Genomic DNA, 17,920 nt, shown 5'->3' on the forward strand with positions numbered 1-17,920 from the left:
AGACACCTGAGTTCGGGGGCTGGATTATGAAGCTTCTGTAAGGACTACGATTGCACAGATCCAACTGAGTCCTCATTGGACCTGCACAGCTGACAGCTTCATGGAGAAAAAGAAAGTAAGGAGCTATGATTTACAGCTGAAAAGTTCTGAAATCATTCCTAGAGGACACAAATTATAGCATATATGACTGTGTCAGTGGGCCATTTACATGTTTGGATGTGTAAATAATTCATACTTAGCAGACATTTTGGAATCGGCCCAGCAGATCAATTTAGCTGCTGCAATGGCTGCAACGTAATCGTACGGGGCAGCTCCAACAGTCAAAGCTGGGTCCACTTAAAGTAGTTGGTTCTCATAGAGAGAACCCAAACCCTTACCCATTTTGGGAAATGATAAGATCCTTTATGTTACCATAAACACAAGTCTCGTTTAAGGAGTCTCCTTCTGAAATCTCACAAGAGGTGAGTTGTTTCAGGAATATGATGGTGGAAATGTGAGTCAGAGTTCAAGACAGGAGATGATTTGCCAGCAAGAATTTATTTCCAGTAATTTATGATTGATTTTGATTTTGAATCTAGTTCAGGCAACTGTAACCACTCACCTAACAGAATTTCAGAGTGATCTCGTTCCTTGAAAAACTTCTGTATGAATCATTTACACACCAAAACATATAAATATAGGACCCAGGTTTAAAAACCCTGGAATTCCCTTTAATGTCCTTTTCAATGGCTGGATAATATTGAAAGTGCTGGTACATTTTTGCTGAATTTGCAGAATTGCTCGTGCCGTTGGCAGACTGGAGGTAATTTCCGGAGGACTCGGTATGTGAGCAGCAATGCTGTCACAGATTTGCTTCTCAAAGGGAAATTGAAAGATTCCAATTCAGTCACCAGAATAAATGTGGCACTGTGCGGTTATGCAAACCACAGAAATGTTTAAACTTTGCATTATTTAACATTTTAACTTACGTTTCTTTTTGTTTTAAGTTTAGAATGTTTGGTCATTCATTCTGATACAGGCTTGTGGATTGTTAAAACACCAGGGAAAATGTGTCTGACAATGTTTTATTTTATAAATGTATCTGAATATTATCAATAAACCACACCAAGACCAAGAACATCCACCGCTCTCCACTGTATTTACCTCGCACATACGTAGGAAAGACTCTTTCGCTGTATGAACTTACTGAAATCAAAATGAATAAATCATTAATGAAAGTTTGAGATTCCCCCTTACTACTCTTCCTCTCAAACTTTGTGCCACATGTGGTCTTCAGGCCGTGGCTCAGCTCTGTGCACACATGTGGTTCGGTTTAATGCCGTGGAAAGATTGAATAGGAAAGTCGGAGAAGCGAAAAAGAGCTGTGTTCTTTTATATTATAAAGTTTAACTGCATCTCTCGGAAGCTTTTATCAAAGCTACAGTACACTTTAGGACTGAGTACCTCCCTGGTTTATGTGGTGTTCAGAATTAGCTGAACAGAGTTCCTCTGTGTTATAAGCACATGATGAAATCCTCTAGAAATGTTACAATACTTAATTCAGGTAAACTCTGATCATTAAATAAAAGATTATGAATGAATGCCAATATGGTTATATTATAGAGGTATAGCTCTGCCGGTACACAGTAAAGGGTCAGCAGTTACTGATGTCAGTGAACCTCATATGTCCAACTTCAGTCTTGTGCCACGTTTAATTAAAATATATTGTTGGAACCAATGAGCAGGTCTTGAAATGGTTTTATTGGAGGCTGGTGTGTTTTTCCAGCTGACATGTCGAGAGTGTGGTGCTATCCGCCTTAAAACACTAGCTTTCAGGAAATGTCAAACTTGATTGGAGATTGTTAAGATCAGCTGACCTCAGTGTCCTTCTAGAGCCAACATGCTTTATTCACTTTAGTGACAAGTTCACTTAACCAAGCATGTGAACTGAATCCGACCATACATTAAACATTGTGGGATATAAAGTGACAGCAGGTTTCCTCTTCTCTCACGTGTAATACCGAGTCAACAGGCTGCTGAACTGTTTCTGTCTTGATCAGAATATCATGGTCAGTGTTTATGGGAGACTGAAACACATTATGAGCAGGGGAAGACTAGAATAATTTTGAATTATAGATATTCTTTTTATAATTAATGTGATGTCAAAGAGATGACACCACTGTTCTGTCAGTTTCTACTGCAACAAAAACTGACAAAAAGATTTTTTCCACAATAATTATGAGGCTGAAACAAAAAGTGACTGTTTAAGCTTCATTTCTAGATCATTTTCCTGATTCTTTACTGACTTATTGAATATTGACAAAAAACAACAGCACAACAGCTGGAACAACCCATGCATACATGGAGGCCAGCACACCAGCATTTACTAAAAGGTAAGTATACAAGAACAAAACATTATCAGGGGCTTTTGATGTGGAGCTAATGTTACTTTGAGTCTCTGACCTTTCATGTTTATCAGAATGAGTGCAGGATTAATGTCAGCTGTCAACCATCTAAATCTTCTGTAGATGTTCACTAAAGGAATGCAGTATCTCTCTGTTAATGTTATCGGGCGCTCTGTTCAAACAGCTAGACTTAAGGAACTATGAAATACATCAAAGATGAGTATTTACGGTGAGAAGATTAAGAAGCAGTAACCTGAGTGATTAGAAGACATAAAAATTAAAAATACATGAAGGAAATCTAAAATATATACTGACGAATTTGACTAGAACAAAAAATGACAGATGACCTGAAAGTGTTCCTGAAACTAAAGTACATTTTTGCCAAAAGACTAAACCTGGTGGTCCATTCAAACCACAGTGATGACAGAGAGAACGGTGTGCAATGAAACCAGTCAATCGTTGATGAAGACAGAAAAATATTTATTGGTTAAAATCGCTTTTCACAGATACAATTAAAGACTTTTTGTTTTGCTATCATGCACTTACACTGTACAACAGTGGATCCCCATGGATAAGCATTGTTTGAATAGCTGCAACAAATGACTTTTGCTCCTTTCCTGTCATTGGAAGACATCTGTCACAGAACCAGTCAATGAGACCAGGGGTCAGATGTCCAATAGTATGCACTGTAGTGAATGTAGTGTTATAAAATAAATTAGTAACATGTGTATCAGAAAACTCTTACCACTTACTGTGTGCATCATATTACATCTCTTTCACCAAGATCTCAGTGCAAACGCCATTGTAGCTGATGAAGATCCATAACACATGTAAGTACCGGCAAACTGAATGACAATTTTTAAAAATGACAATAAAAAGAAAACAAGCCCAAATTGCAATTTATCCTACTGTTTGGTGGTGGTGTGTGGAGCTACATTGGCATATATTTTAATATAACTGACTAAATATTAGTCCAGATCTATAAGCAGTCTTCTAAAAACTCATATTTTTAATTGTGACAGCTTGATTTACAGTACTAAATATCTATTTCTCAAGCAGCAATGGTTACATCGAGTCTGAAAAACAAAACAATACCTACAGAATGACAAAAATCATCCTCTCAAATATGTAAAACACAGATAATCATTCTACTGTATTTCTCTACCACCCCCAAAAGATGAAGAAAGAGAAGACACTTGTCGAATCAAAGACAGTAATAAAGCCTTCTTTTATGGAACCCACATAAAAACAGATCAGAGTTTGCTTTGTCACAGCAGCCTGAACCCTCGGCCCTGCCACTCTCACACGGCCTCAATAGACAAAAATAAAGGCACAAAATGAAAACATTACACCACATAAATTCAAAGTTTATCAGGAAACAACAGTCCACACTGACTGACAAATTTACCTAAGTAAAATGTTTATACTGTCAATAAATACAGAGTTCGTGGGGATTAATGTAAGATGTTTACTGTAAGTTAGATATACTGTTTAGTAGTCAATTTTTCATCTTAGTGGTAGGTGTCCTACAGATGCCAAGCAATAAATATTTACTATAACCGATATTAAGCACCTCCCATAACCCTTACTTACTGAGTAACATACACAGGAAGTGCCAAGTGGTTATTAATACTTTATATGTATATTTCTTTGTGAATGCGATGGCACTGGATAATATCTCTGTCTTTGTCGTGACTGAGAGACAAAAACTCTGATTTTAATAACAGACAGTTATGATGTAAGTCAAAGCAGTGAAAATGTATTCATAATGTTGATTCCCGCATAAATTCATCTATATTTCATGAGCAAACTGTGAGAGCTACTCAATTCAAGTGTGGCTATGAGTCAAACTACCTTTCAACACAAACACGTCTGAGAAACACTCGAGGCCAGTGTGGAATGTTTTCATCATACTCTTCTGTTGGTTGTGAGGATGTCTTATTCACCTGCTGCACCGAGGAGCCACTCACAGCTTTATAACAGAGTGCCCACGCGAGAGACCACAGTGTTTCTATTAAAGCAGGGGGCTGTCCTCACCTGAAAAACAATAGCACTGGTTGTTAAACCCAATTATGTGACTGTGATATGATTTTTAAGTGTTTCCAACAAAAGATTGGTTCCAGTCGTTTCATGAGGTGGAAGGTGGAAGTAGTGTGACATCAACGAAAGCAAGTGACTTCAACACTGGAGAGTTCACATCCTGTCTCCAACCAAGACTCACTGGTTGTTTTTTTCATGAATATCCTCAACTATGAAGTTTAAGTCAACTTAACCTTTGTTTGTTTGTTTGGGCTTTTTATACCAAACTGTCCATGGCTGCAGATAGAATTGTTTCCTACAATCTGAATGGATCTGGTTGTCTCCACCCTCAACTCACTCCTTCATATCACTCCATGGTTTGGATCATCCAGATAAATGAAGGTCTTGGGTCAGGTGAGAGGTTTACTTCTTGCTCTACCGGACTCTACTTTTTTTCATTAGTTTATTTGACAATGCTCACTGATAAACAGAAAAAAAAAGACTGCAAATAAACCAGAAGCCTAAAAAACAAAGATAATGTTCATCTGGCCAGATGTTAAAAAGACACGACTAAGAAGGCAACCTATTGTAAAGCTACGACCACACCTTCAGATCTCAGCTATGAGAGTAGTGAGTAAAATAATGTCACAGATAGAAAGAGTAGCAAAAATTATGAAAACAAGAAAAAACAAGAATTTTCCTTTAATGAGAGCTTGACCAGTGTCACCCTCTGCTCTTGAACTGATCGTACTGGTTCTAAGAGGCGCCTGTTAGACCGTTGCACCGTTCCTGTGACTGTTCTGTGCTCTTACAGCTGGGTTAGCTCCGCTATAAAGTAATCGTAAACATCACTAAAAAAATATTTGCAACTTGTACCTTTGACAGTGTTACATAAGTTGTAATGTCTCTTTGATCGACTAAGAGTCTTTATGCTGAAGACAGTGATCGAGGTTAGTCCAACCTCTTTTATGAATCTATGTGAGTGTGTTTCCTGATTCTCTGGCTGCAGCCACGCATCCCATCAGCCAGGCAAAGGTGGGAGAAGGAAACGGGGCTTACACGTCCAGGTCGTCTGGCCTGGCCCGGCTGCTCATTCGGCTGCTGGCCCGGCTGCACGGCCTGGCCTCCATCAGCGCCAGCGGCTGCAGCTCGTGTCCTGCTGATGAGGACAGTTTCTTATGCTCATGGGTATCATCGGGGAAGTCAAAGGCTTGTGCGTGGGAGTTTGAAATAGTGCTTCCTCCACCGTTCTGGCCGAGCCGGTTCTGCTCGGTGGAGTAGTTGGCCCAGTTCTGCTCATTGGCCTGCTTATTATAATTACGGCATGAGCCAGTTCCTCGCTCCCCTGTGGCCAGCTTGTAGCCTGGGGGGGACATGGGTGAGAGCGGGGCCGTCGGGGAGGAACAGCCGTTATAGTAGGCGTACTTGGCGGCGGACAGGTCTTTAGGGGTGGGGCTCAAGGTGCCTCCACTGGGGTAGAGTGTGGCCTGCTGTTTGCCCTTCACACGATCCTTGATCCTCTTAAAGAACACGTAGAAAAGCTCGATAACGTTGAGCAGCAGGGACACGAGCGAGACCACCAGCATGAAGATGATGAAGACGGTCTTCTCTGTGGGACGGGACAAGAAACAGTCCACCCTGTGTGGGCATGGAGACCTCTCACAGGTGTAGACTGCAGACAGGCTGAAGCCGTACAGCATCCACTGAATAACCAGGAAGCCCACCTCAAACATAGACTTGAAGAAAATGCTGACTATGTAGGTTCTGAGCAGGGCCCCTTTCATCTTCACTTTGCCGTGCTCCTCAATGCCATACTTTAGCTTTTTCATCTCGATTTTCTTCAGTGGGATGTCAACGTCACCGCCATCATTTTGCACAGCTTTCAGCTCCTCCTCCTTCCTGTTAAACTTCTGTTCCTTCCTGTTCAGATAGAAGACATGAGCCAGGTAGAGCAGCGTCGGGGTGGACACAAAGATAATCTGGAGGACCCAGAAGCGAACGTGGGAGATGGGGAAGGATTTGTCATAGCAGACGTTCTCACAACCAGGCTGCTGGGTGTTACATTTGAAGGCAGACTGTTCGTCCCCCCAGGCTGATTCCACTGCAGTGCCCAGGACCAGGATCCTGAATATGAAGAGGACTGACAGCCAGACCTTCCCCCCGGCAGTAGAGTAGGCCTGGACCTTGTCCAGCAGACGACCCAGGGCACTCCAGTCACCCATTGTCAGGGAGTGTTAGCTGGTGGAAAAAAAGGACAATGTTGATCTTGGAATAATATTCAGACAGCACGATCTATTAGAAATGAATCAGGCCGACACAGATGCAGAATAACATATGTACGCTCCAAACAGTAGTTTTGCTTTTTAGCAAAGATTAAAATTCTCAGCATTCCTGACATACTGCATTAATGTGATTAAATCATTGAAGGAGACGAAACTAAATGTTTCATGACGCAAAACACAAGCTAATCCAATTACTGAAAGCAGCAGAAAACACATTTTGGTTCATGCAACCCTGCCCTTTGAGCCCGATGAAGGATGTGAAACTAGGAAATAAAATCTCACTCATTAAGTAAAGAAAATCTTTCGCAAACCTCAAGCATTCATCCAAAGCAAGAAAAAAAAGTGCTTCAGATGGAAGAGGCAGAGCAAGTTGGAGAGTCTGTGAATCCTGAACAAAATAATCGAATCATAGACCAAATTTGTGTCTACCCCTCCAATAAAGAACTATGGAGAACACCCATATGTGAAGAAAAGATTAAGAATCAAATGCAGTTACTTTGAGTATTCAAATCCCCCACAATCTTCTCTGAGTTTCAAGTGCAGTCATCCACCTGGTGAATGCCCTTGGAAAAAATCCACATTTCCAATATGTCAGTCACATGAGAGGACTCTACCTACAGTACTCTTCTGCTGGACTTCTGAACCTCCTTCTCAGGCCGTCAAACTCAAGTCAGGTGAGACCACCTGCTTGGTCTTGGGGCTTTTAGGCTAGTTTAAAAAAGTGTGTCAGAGTTTACATGTTAACAACATTTAAAACTCTATCTCTCTATGCTCTTCTTGTGCAGTATCAAAAGAATACAAAGATTCAGACTGAGCTGCGAGCCTCAGTCCTGCAGGTCCTCAGTAGCTGATCTCACAGTGCGAGGAGTAGAGAATAAATGAGAAATATAACACACAAAGCTGAATCTCCAGCAGGCCGAGCTTATGTGCAGGGCAGAAAGACAAAAAGGCTTTAGAGAACAGTGGCCAATCTACTGAACGCTGTTGTCTTAGCCAAGCTGTTCAGACTGAGGTTGCTGGGAAAGAGCTGCTTGGTTGTGCACCAATCTGATAAGTTTGTGCGGCAGAGCCGACACTGTTGCTAAATCTTCTCAGGAGGCCTCTGCTGAGCTTCTCTCTTCGATAGACTGCCTCTCCAGGGTGTCCTGCTGAAAACTAAGTTACACTTTAAATTCACTACGATTAAAGCTGAGTCGCAGCTAGAGGAATCTGAAGGACTGGGCTTATCCCCTGAAAACTAGTGCCCCCCTTGGTCAAAGTGCACCATGACTGTCTGCTGTAGATGCAGTTTAAATCAGTCGTCTCAAAGCTGAAGGACAATAGAAAACTACCTCTGGCCAGGTTATCATTACAGTGAATTCACAAAACACGCCGTTAGACGCACTCTAAATTAATGGTTATATTCTTTTAGTCTTCTGGGACTTTCTTGTGGGTCTTTAAGTGGTTACCAGTGCAAAAGTAGCAGTGCGCGACGTGATTTTTAATATCATTTAATGATAAACCACCGACTGTAAAACCATTTTAATCCAGCTCATCCCCTTTGAAAGTTAAAATCAGGAGTTTGATGGAGGTTTGAAATAACTAAGACGAGCTGTTAAAAGTCGAGCACAGATCTCGTGAGGTGATGAAGACAAGCCTACAACAGGTAAAGACATCCTGACCATGATGAAGACAATCTTGACTATGTCTTCATGAGGAAGTTCATGTGGATAAGTAGGAACTTCACTCGAATCCACATGGTGCCAGACATGTGCTCTCACTTATAATAAACTGCACACACTGTATCCTATGACCTGGAAAATATACAGAATGCATCGTCATTCTGTAGAAAATACCACCAGCGTCAGTATTTAGCCTTCAGGCGTGTCGGACATGAGTAAAAAATGGGACTTCGTAGGAAGTTGAGGACAATAAGAAGCAATATTTTTCTTGAGTCAGAGAATATCCCGCCAGTTTATACATGAGTGAGTCTGTCTGCTGAAAATGACAAAGACAGAGCAGAACAATAGACTCCAACACAATGACTCTCAGCAGACCCCTCACATCTGACTGAAATCTGCACAGTGGCTTTCAATGAGAAGTCTGTTGAAAAATCATCCAAAACTATTAAACCTTCCAGTTTCCTGGTGTCCAGCTGCTGAGCTGTGTGAAGAGAGGAGCAGTGATCTTTAAATGTGAGACATCACTTGCCTCATGTTAAAAGTCCAGGGGACAGAGCAGAGCAGAGCAGTGGTCCACACTGAAGCATAACTAACAGCCAGCACAACAGCTTCAGGTCGTTTTGACTGGAAAAACGAATAACAGTGTGCTGACGCGTTCAGCGCGCCCCGTCTGATAAATAAAGAAAAGTAATAAAGAAGCAATAAAGGGAAAAACGGTTTTAATGTCTCAGCACACAGGCTGCTGCTTCACGTATATGAGCCTAAAGTTTCTTCCTCTTCTTTCTGACAGTTAGAGAGGGAATAAAGCGGAAACAAACTTCAGAAGTTTCAGAAGTTTTTTTTTTTCTCAAACTTTCTGAGTTCCGCTGCATGAAGTCTGGAGCGCACCGGAGCCTTCCCAACTCTTCCTAACGGCAGGGAAAAGTTTCTTCACACACGTTCTTTAACAAATACTGGAGAACAGAGCTTTAACTTACCTGGAAAGTTCAGGAGAGAAGGAACAGGAGTCAGAGAGACTCTCTCCGCCTCTTGTAAAAATCACTGTTCGGCGAAGACGAAATCCAGGTCTGGGACGAGGAGAACTGAGTGGACCTGGTCAAAGCTCCTTTATAAGAGTCCCGTCAGAGCAGATGCAGTCACCTGATCTCTACGTCAAGACGAAGCCACTGGTCTGCTGAGAGGACAAAGACGGAGAAGACTGCAGGAGCGGCCGAGGTGTTGAGTTCAGGCTCTACTGTCTCATTCAGAACAGATCAGCTGTGCCCTTCTGAAGACACACTGACGAAAACTTTACACGAGATGTGCCTGTTCACAAGTGTGTAGTGATCAGTGGACCACTGTGACTGAGTGTTTGTAGGCCTGCTCCAGTGTCTACTGCACTTAAAGGGGCACTACGTAGTTTTAGAGAAGAAATTCAAACTCAGGATTTTAATAATAGAGGGAATAATACAAACTCAGAGATATTTACCCTTTTCCACAAGTGAATAAACACACTTTTCTCAGAGGACAATAGAGTCCCAGAACACTGTTTGAAGCTAGAAAGGTGGCAGGGTCCGCCACACATCAATATAGTAAAACAGTATAAACTGTGTTGTCCTCTAAGGTCAGTTAGTTTATTCAGTCGTGAAAACAAAGAAAGTTTGTTCAGTTTGTTTCTTTCTCTTCTCATCTTCACCAAAACTACAGAGTGCTCCTTTAAAGGACTTAAAGTTACTAGTTACTTTTACTTTACTTGAGTAGGCTTCTTTTTTTATACTGCTTCCTTCACTACAGTTATCTGACACCTGTAGTCACTCATGACTCATAGAATAGGCTTCGCTGTGACAGGAACGACCCTGTAGTTCACCTCAGCTCCACCTCAGGCCCCTGCTACAGCTCTCACATGAAGCCAGCAGTTAAAACAATACACTAACACTCACTCTGCATAAGGTATACTTCTGCCTATGTGCATTGTGTAGACCTCATGACACGCTGCTTATAAAGGGTATTTTTACAACAGGACATTGATGCTTGGACTTAAGTCAAAGATTTTGATGTGCTTGATTGATTTGATTGATTAATGTCATGCACATAGAGTGCCCAACCCTCATTCACCTTTCACACAACAAACACTGGACATAAGTCTGTTGTTCTGTGATATTTTGTCCACTGGTGACTGTTGCTAATAACTTGGCCGTTATTTATTTGATTAGCCTAAACTACCTTTCGTTAAGCGGGTCAACCAGCCAATGAGAAAATAGTTTTCTCGAAATAAGACAAAACATTTTATGGCCTTGTGTTCACCTCAAAGGATTTCGAGATTTTCCAGCCAACTTTTTAAATTTAAGTTCTTCTTTTCTTGTTTTAAGACAAATATTGGAACAAAATGTCTAGTTTTAAGAAAAGTAAGTCTTAAAGGAGCACTGTGTAGTTTTTGGAGAATAATTCAACTAAAAATTAAAATGTTTACAATATTATAATAATATATATATATTTTTTCTCCATATGTAAATAAAGAAAATGTTCTCAGAGGACAATAAGGTCCCAGAACACTGTTTATATGTGGCGGACCCTGCCACCTTTCTAGCTTCAAAGTAAAACAGTATAAATTGTGTTGTCCTTTAAGATCAGTTTGTTTAGTCAGTTTATTCAGACATGAAAACAAAGAGAGTTTGTTTATTTAGTTTGTTTAGGCAGAAATAAATCAGCCAATGAAGATCTTTCTCTCCTCATTAACATTTATTCAACAAGACTACAGAGTGCTCCTTTAAGGGCTGCATATAAGAGACAGTTACCTGTTAAGACATGTCTCTTGTTGTTTTGAAGTATTAGTTTGACAACAATAGGCTGTTTGTCTTCACAATGCACTCACAGTGTAATTATAATGTGCTTTTAATGCTTCATTCCGTCATGCCTCCTCTTCTAATTACCCTTTGCTTTGGCTTAAAGTAGAAAAGCCAAGTGTGGTTATGAAGTCTTAAAAGGCCTTACCATCTCTGTACTGACTTTTTTCAAGTTAAATGGTTTAAATACGCTCCCCAAGCAAAACTCCTACAGTCAAATTAAACCGGGTTGACATTGAACCATTCTTATTTTGAGTCTCCCGTACTGCACATCCAAGTACACAGCACCACCTAGTGATGGAAAGACTGCAGTGCAGGCTGCAGGGGTATGACGGGGATCATGCTGTACTGTACATGTGGTACTGCTACATGGTATTAAACAGGGCTTTACATGTTTTAGGGTTTAACAAGGTCGTTGGCTTATCAAGGGGAATAAGAACAAAAGTGACTGGCCTCACACTCAAACGCACACACACACACACACACTATTTTAGGAAGTGAGTGATTTTGCTGCTATATGAGGCAGCAGCTGTGACATGAAGTGTTCATGATGATGCAATCATAAACTAAATATACCTTGATCCTGTCAATTACTGTTGCTAAATGTATGGATGTTGTTACAGTGTAATAGAAGCATGAGGTTTAGTTTGATACTGGCTAAGAATACCTACTCCTTAGGTGATTTCATTTCAAGTTAAAGCTGCGAGCAGCACTGAGCAGGGCCTCGCACGCTAGGTTGTACAGCAGTTGTGACTTTTGATGGAAAGTCTCCACCTTGAGTAGTTCTGTGACAGTGCAGCCCTGATGACAGTGCAGTGATGGATACAAATTCAGTTCTATTTAGGCTTTTACAATTAAAGCTACTAGTTTCAATAAATATACTATATTGTATACTATACACAATATACTTTATGGTAACTAAGTCTTTATTATTCTGATTGTGAACCATATTCCAGTGATGGTTCAGGAGGCAGACACCCTCTCTATGTTCAAGAGTAGGCTTAAAACTTTCCTTTATGGTAAAGCCTATAGTTAGGGACTGCACAGGCTCTTAGCTATGCTGCAATAGGTGTAGACCGCAGGGGGATTTCCCATGATGCACTGAGCTCCTCTCTCTCCCTGTCTATCTGTAGACACTCATGTCTCATTAATGCATGGTACTGTCTTGGCTTCTTCCCTGGAGTGCTTTCTCATGTGGCAGGTTCCCATGGGTCGTGGTTGGTCCTGCTGCTGCGGTGCTGCTTGACTCCTACCATCATCACCGTCATTATTATTACGGATCATAGTTTTACTTTAATCATGTCACAGCTTTTAGTATTATTTATATTTCAACTATTTGGGTTTGGCAGTAAGGGTTGGCTTTCACAACAGGCTGGATGGGTGCAAGTCCTGTAGCTGTAAACTCTTCATAATCGTCTGACGACTAGTTGACCGATGGTTTGGAAAATCTTTAGCCGGCCCGGCCTTACATTTATTGCAGCAAGATGTAACTCATATTGTCAGTACAACTCTAAATATGACATCATATTATAGACTACCTTTAGTCCATCATTGAAAACTTATGTGTGCTGTATCTTGAAGATTTTTTTTTCATTCATGTAATTGAGCAATAAAAGGAAAACACAGAATGCTAATTGGTTATTGAGAGTTAATATTATTCTGAGGCACAGCATGTTTGATAATTAAAGAATCAAGAACCTCACACAATCCAGCTTCAATTATTCAAGTGTAACATAATCAAAATAAAAACAAGCAAACTTCCAAAACTGACATGTATAACTCAATCAAGTGTCTTTCTCTTTACTGATCGAGTCCATGTGGACCAGGTCTTGAGCAGTCAGAGGGATCAGTGGGAAACCGCCATACTTGTTGCTCGGGGCCGTCCATTGTGGGTTGGATGGGCCCTGCTGTGGACTGAGCACATACTGCTGAGCTAGTCGTTTTTTCCTGATGGCTCTGCTCCTGTTGCAGAGCAGGTATATCATCTCTATGATGTTGAGCAGCACCGAAACTCCAGAAACAACAAGCATGAATATGATGAAGATCGTCTTCTCTCTGGGACGAGAAATGTAACACTGTGCGCCGCTGTAATCTGCACAAGGTGACAGAGTACAGTGGAAGTATTGGACCATGAACACGGAGCCAAAGATGTAGAACTGGCCCACAGAGAATCCCACCTCCAGAAGGATCTTGAAGACCAACTGGGTCATGTAAGTGCAAAAGAGGATGCCTTTTATCTTCACCTTCCCTCTGTCATCTGTATACTTGGGCTTCTTCATTGCAGACCCATCAGTTCTGTACTGTAGCTGCTCCATCATCCTCTTCTCTTTGTGGATGATGTGGACAGCATGGCCCAGGTAGACCAAAGTGGGTGTGGACACAAAGGTGATCTGTAGGACCCAGTAATGAATGTAGGATATTGGAAACATCCAGTTGTAGCAGGCGTTTTCACATCCTGGTTCCTTGGAGTCACAGGAGAACTCTGACACTTCATCTCCCCAGACTTTGTCTGCAGCAGCACCCAGGACAAAGATCCTGAACAGGAAGAGGACGCTCATCCAGATCTTCCCCACCACAGTGGAATGAGACTGGACCTTGTCTAGAAGTGCGGATAGGTAAGACCAGTCTCCCATGGCTGTAAACGAATGTCTAAAGTGGAGGAGAAACACACAGACATCAAAACTACACTTGAGACTAGTGCAAGATGAATTATCACAGAGTCTGCGATCCTACCAGGGCCGTAGCTGCCATAGACGACACTGAGGTCATGTCTTTGGTATTTTTTCGTGGTTTGCGATATCTTAACATATATAGGTATATTTTGGTAACACTTCATAATATCTATCAATTAAAATAAACAATAACATATATATTAAAATGGCAAATTTATAGTTAGTGAAACTTAAGTTAATAGTTATTTCACAGTTAAAAAAGCAATAAAATATAAATCTACCATTTATTAATGTTGGTTATTATCAAGTGTTACCCATGTTAATAAAAACATTTTTTTTAGTATAGAATTAAGTTTAAGTATGTTTAATTAAACTAAGTTAAAATTGTCCATATTTCTTAATTATTTTCCTCTTCTGTTGGAATCTGAGTCAAGTTTTCATCTATGTGCTGGCACTGATATTTTTTCCAAAGCAATTAGTGTTCCTTTCAAAGTTTTATCATTGGATGGGTCAGGATGGCAGGCATGACCTCAGTATGTCTAACATCCTGGCTACGGCCCTGACACCTACTAATATAAGACCTTACTAAAAGAAAGGAAAGTGAAATATTTAGTGTCTGCATAAAACAAATACAACTGGAAATCAGAACAATTATACTCTAGTTCAGTGTGAAAGGCCAAGTCAGAAAAACAACACAACTGGTATTTGAATCTGAATTGAAGCCTTTCAACTGACTAACTAACTTTAGCTGTATGGGCTCATACTTTAAAGAGCATTAAGAGTTCTCTAAAGAGCCAATTTGTCAATGAATAAAATTTGGTGCTGAAAAAAAAGACGTTTTGGAATGAGACTGCCATCACAAACAATGCCACGTGTCAGATATATCATGTGGTTTGCATGCCTAAAAATGGCTAAAGCTAAAGTTGTGTGACATCTTTAAGAAACAAGGAAGCAGCAGCATGTTGTTAATTTGACATAGTCCTTCAGATAACAGCAGTTGAAGAGCTCTATTAAAAACAAGTGAACGTTTACATTAAGCATTAAGAAATTGGATAAATATGTTTTATTCTTAAGTTTATGAGCAGGACAAACACTGAAGGTGTTTTATCTCTGCTTCAGCCCAAATGTCACTCTTAACAGTTTGCTAAAGACACACCCAGCTGTCTCATAGCAATAGCTTTACAAACCCACAAACACACCTGACATAGAAACAAGTTACTGAATATGTTGTGGCATTGGCAATAAGCGTTCACATCAACAGCATGTTCACGAGCAAGAGTTTGAATTCAAGGTTGCATATACATAAAATGTACTCGCCTGTCAGGCTTCAGTAATTAGGAATTCTTTGCCATGAGCCCATCACAGAAGAGCCGGGATACGGGTGGCAGAAGACGTGATGCACTAGCCAGAATGATACTTAAATAGTGTTGAGGCCTGTGGGTTTGGTCTTCCTGACTCAGACACATACACTTCTCGTTTCACTCAGTCGCACATGTCCTGATTTTGCTGAGTCTGATGAAAAAGTTTCAGCACAGTTCTTGTTAGTAAGCTCTGACAAACTTTGACAAACATTTTTTATCATTACTTCACAGTGACAGACAGATCCTCCCAGGTGTGTCACACACTCCACCCACAATGTATCTGTGTATTCATCTCATAGGTACACCCTGTTTATGTGGAATGTCATTAGAAATCAGGAGAAATATTTATCAGTCAAAAGGGGAAGATATGCAATTGCAACATGTTGCTGGGACAACAGTGATGTATTTAAGCACGTAGCACGTTGTCATGGTGGGAAGTATCAGACAGGGTGTTTTTTATGGGAAGAGGGCTTTTTAAGGTCAGAAGCATATTCCGTTGAGTCAGATGTTTTAAAATCCCTGACTGGAGATGAGAGGTCACTTCACGACTGAGTATGATAAATAATACAAAAGATGTTTATTCCACTTAAAATGTCTACATGCATTCCACATACACACAGCGGCTGTATACACACTTGAAAGCTTATTGTTATAAATGTTTCACATTGTAATAACAGGAAACTTTCCTTGCTATAACACCATACTGTTTATCTTACTTAATATGAAACTTTTCTCAAGGTTGTAGCAGAAAACAAAATACTTTTTCGTGACATTATCTCGTACTGTTGTGAAATGTTTCCTATTAGAACAATATAAGGCGTCACATTAGAGCTCAGTCGAAGCAGCTCTTGGGGTGGCCTGTGTTTTCTGGCAGCAGATCCTGTGAGTCCTGAAGACTTCAAGGTAGAGCCTCCATGGATGTGTAGATGGTGTAACTGACCTTATGATACTAAAGGATGAATAATGGATAAATAAATGGTTGGCACAACATCTCCCTGTTGTTCTGTATTCATGGTCCATCCATATCTAATGTAATTCTTATTTTTATGTGGGGGGCACAATGTGCAAGCCAAAACTTCATCCATGGTGACTGGTTAAGGATTTTGGCCACTGGGACTGGGAATATGTGGGCTCCTCTTGTGGCAATTCAGAATAAATCAGAAAATGAAAATAGCACTGTAAGTTAAAAAGCCAGATGGCTTTGTCAAGACACCCATTCATGAAATTCACCATCATACTAATTCACAATTATCCCACTAATGGAAATTCACCATGATCAACTTATCCTGAGTGTTTTTATCCCAATCTGGGATAAAGTTGTATATCCTCCCATCTGCCAAGTTTATGTTCACACTGTAACATGTCCCACGGATTCCCGCGGGATGGGAGTCAAAGTTTTATTAATCCCGTGATTGGGACGGGATGGGAATAAAAATCAACGGGAGCGGGCAGGAGCGGGAACGCCATTAATAGATGATGATTTTCAGCCGTGTTAAACAACCAAAAGGACAGACACGTCCATTTTTGTAGTCATCTTTCAGTGAGCCAAAACTATTTTGACTTGCGTTAGAACTACACATCCAACAGTTTGACTTCCGGACGGGCCGGCCACTAAAAAACGGAGTGGGATGGGAGTGGGAGTAATTTTGAGTGGGAGCGGGATGGGAGCGGGAGTCATTCTACAGGAGTGGGACGGGATGGGATTTTTTTTTTTACTCCGGCCCGGGATTGGGATGGGATGGGATTTTTTCTCTGGGAGTGGGATGGGACGGGAGTGAAAATCCACTCCCGTGTCATGCTCTAATCTAAACACAACAGGGAGTAGGCCATTTTGAAATTAGGGCTCATTTTTGGGAATTTGCACATGTTGTACTTTAACAAACCCTAACCCTTTAACCTGATCGACTTCAAATTTTGTCAGGCCAATCTTAACACCTTTGCCATTAAAGGTTATTAAAGGCTTGAGTTTTTACTGAGAGGTATTAAAAAGGAAAAACTGAAATATCACATTGACATCAATATTCAGACCCTTTACTCAGTACTTAGCTGAAGCACCTTTGGCAGACACTATAGTGTGGAGTCTTCTAGGGTACAGCGCGACAAGCTTTGTACACCTGGATATGGGGATTTTCTGCCATTCTTCTCTGCAGACCCTCTCAAACTTTGTCAGGTTGGATAGGGACCGTCGGTGGACAGCCATTTTCATGTATCTCCAGAGATGTTCGGTGCCACTGAAGGACATTTACAGAGCTGTCCCTAAGCCACTCCTGCATTGTCTTGGCTGTGTGGTGAGAGTCATTGTCCTGTGGAAGGTGAACCTTCAACCTTCTGAGGTCCTGAGGGCTCTGGACCAGGTTTTCATTAAGGATATCTCTGTATTTTGCTCCCTTTAGCTTTCCCTCAACCTAGACCAGTCGCAGAGTCCATGCAGCTGCAACACCCCCAAAGAATGATGCTAACACCACCATGCTTCACAGTTCGGATGGTATTGTGTCCTTTAGGTGCTTTTTGCTTACTGAGGAGAGGCTTCTGTCTGGCCATTCTGCCATAAAGCCCAGATTGGAAGGCTGTTGCAGTGATGGTTGTCCTTCTGGAAGTTTCTCCCATCTCCACACAGGATCTCTGGAGCTCAGCCAGAGTGACCATCGGGTTCTTGGTCACCTCTCTTACCAAGGCTCTTCTCCCCTGATTGCTCAGTCTGGCCGGGCGGCCAGCTCTA

General features: G+C 41.1%; 2 protein-coding genes across 2 annotated transcripts; both read right to left on the reverse strand.

The window, feature by feature from the left end:
• Positions 1-2,843: 2,843 nt before the first annotated feature.
• gja1b (gap junction protein alpha 1b) lies at positions 2,844-9,593 on the reverse strand. Its single transcript, XM_084378116.1, has 2 exons — positions 9,324-9,593; positions 2,844-6,641 (listed from the first exon to the last, which is right to left on the reverse strand). Exon 2 carries the CDS (start codon positions 6,623-6,625, stop codon positions 5,459-5,461), a length of 1,167 nt encoding a protein of 388 aa, XP_084234242.1. The 5' UTR covers positions 6,626-6,641; positions 9,324-9,593; the 3' UTR covers positions 2,844-5,458.
• A 3,017-nt stretch (positions 9,594-12,610) lies between these two features.
• On the reverse strand, positions 12,611-15,324 carry LOC311272041 (gap junction Cx32.2 protein-like). Its single transcript, XM_084378126.1, has 2 exons — positions 15,158-15,324; positions 12,611-13,817 (listed from the first exon to the last, which is right to left on the reverse strand). Exon 2 carries the CDS (start codon positions 13,799-13,801, stop codon positions 12,953-12,955), a length of 849 nt encoding a protein of 282 aa, XP_084234252.1. The 5' UTR covers positions 13,802-13,817; positions 15,158-15,324; the 3' UTR covers positions 12,611-12,952.
• Between the last annotated feature and the right edge of the window lie 2,596 nt (positions 15,325-17,920).

Source organism: Pagrus pagrus (assembly GCF_965226575.1).
Source record: "Pagrus pagrus genome assembly, chromosome: 16".
Lineage (NCBI taxonomy): Eukaryota > Metazoa > Chordata > Actinopteri > Spariformes > Sparidae > Pagrus > Pagrus pagrus.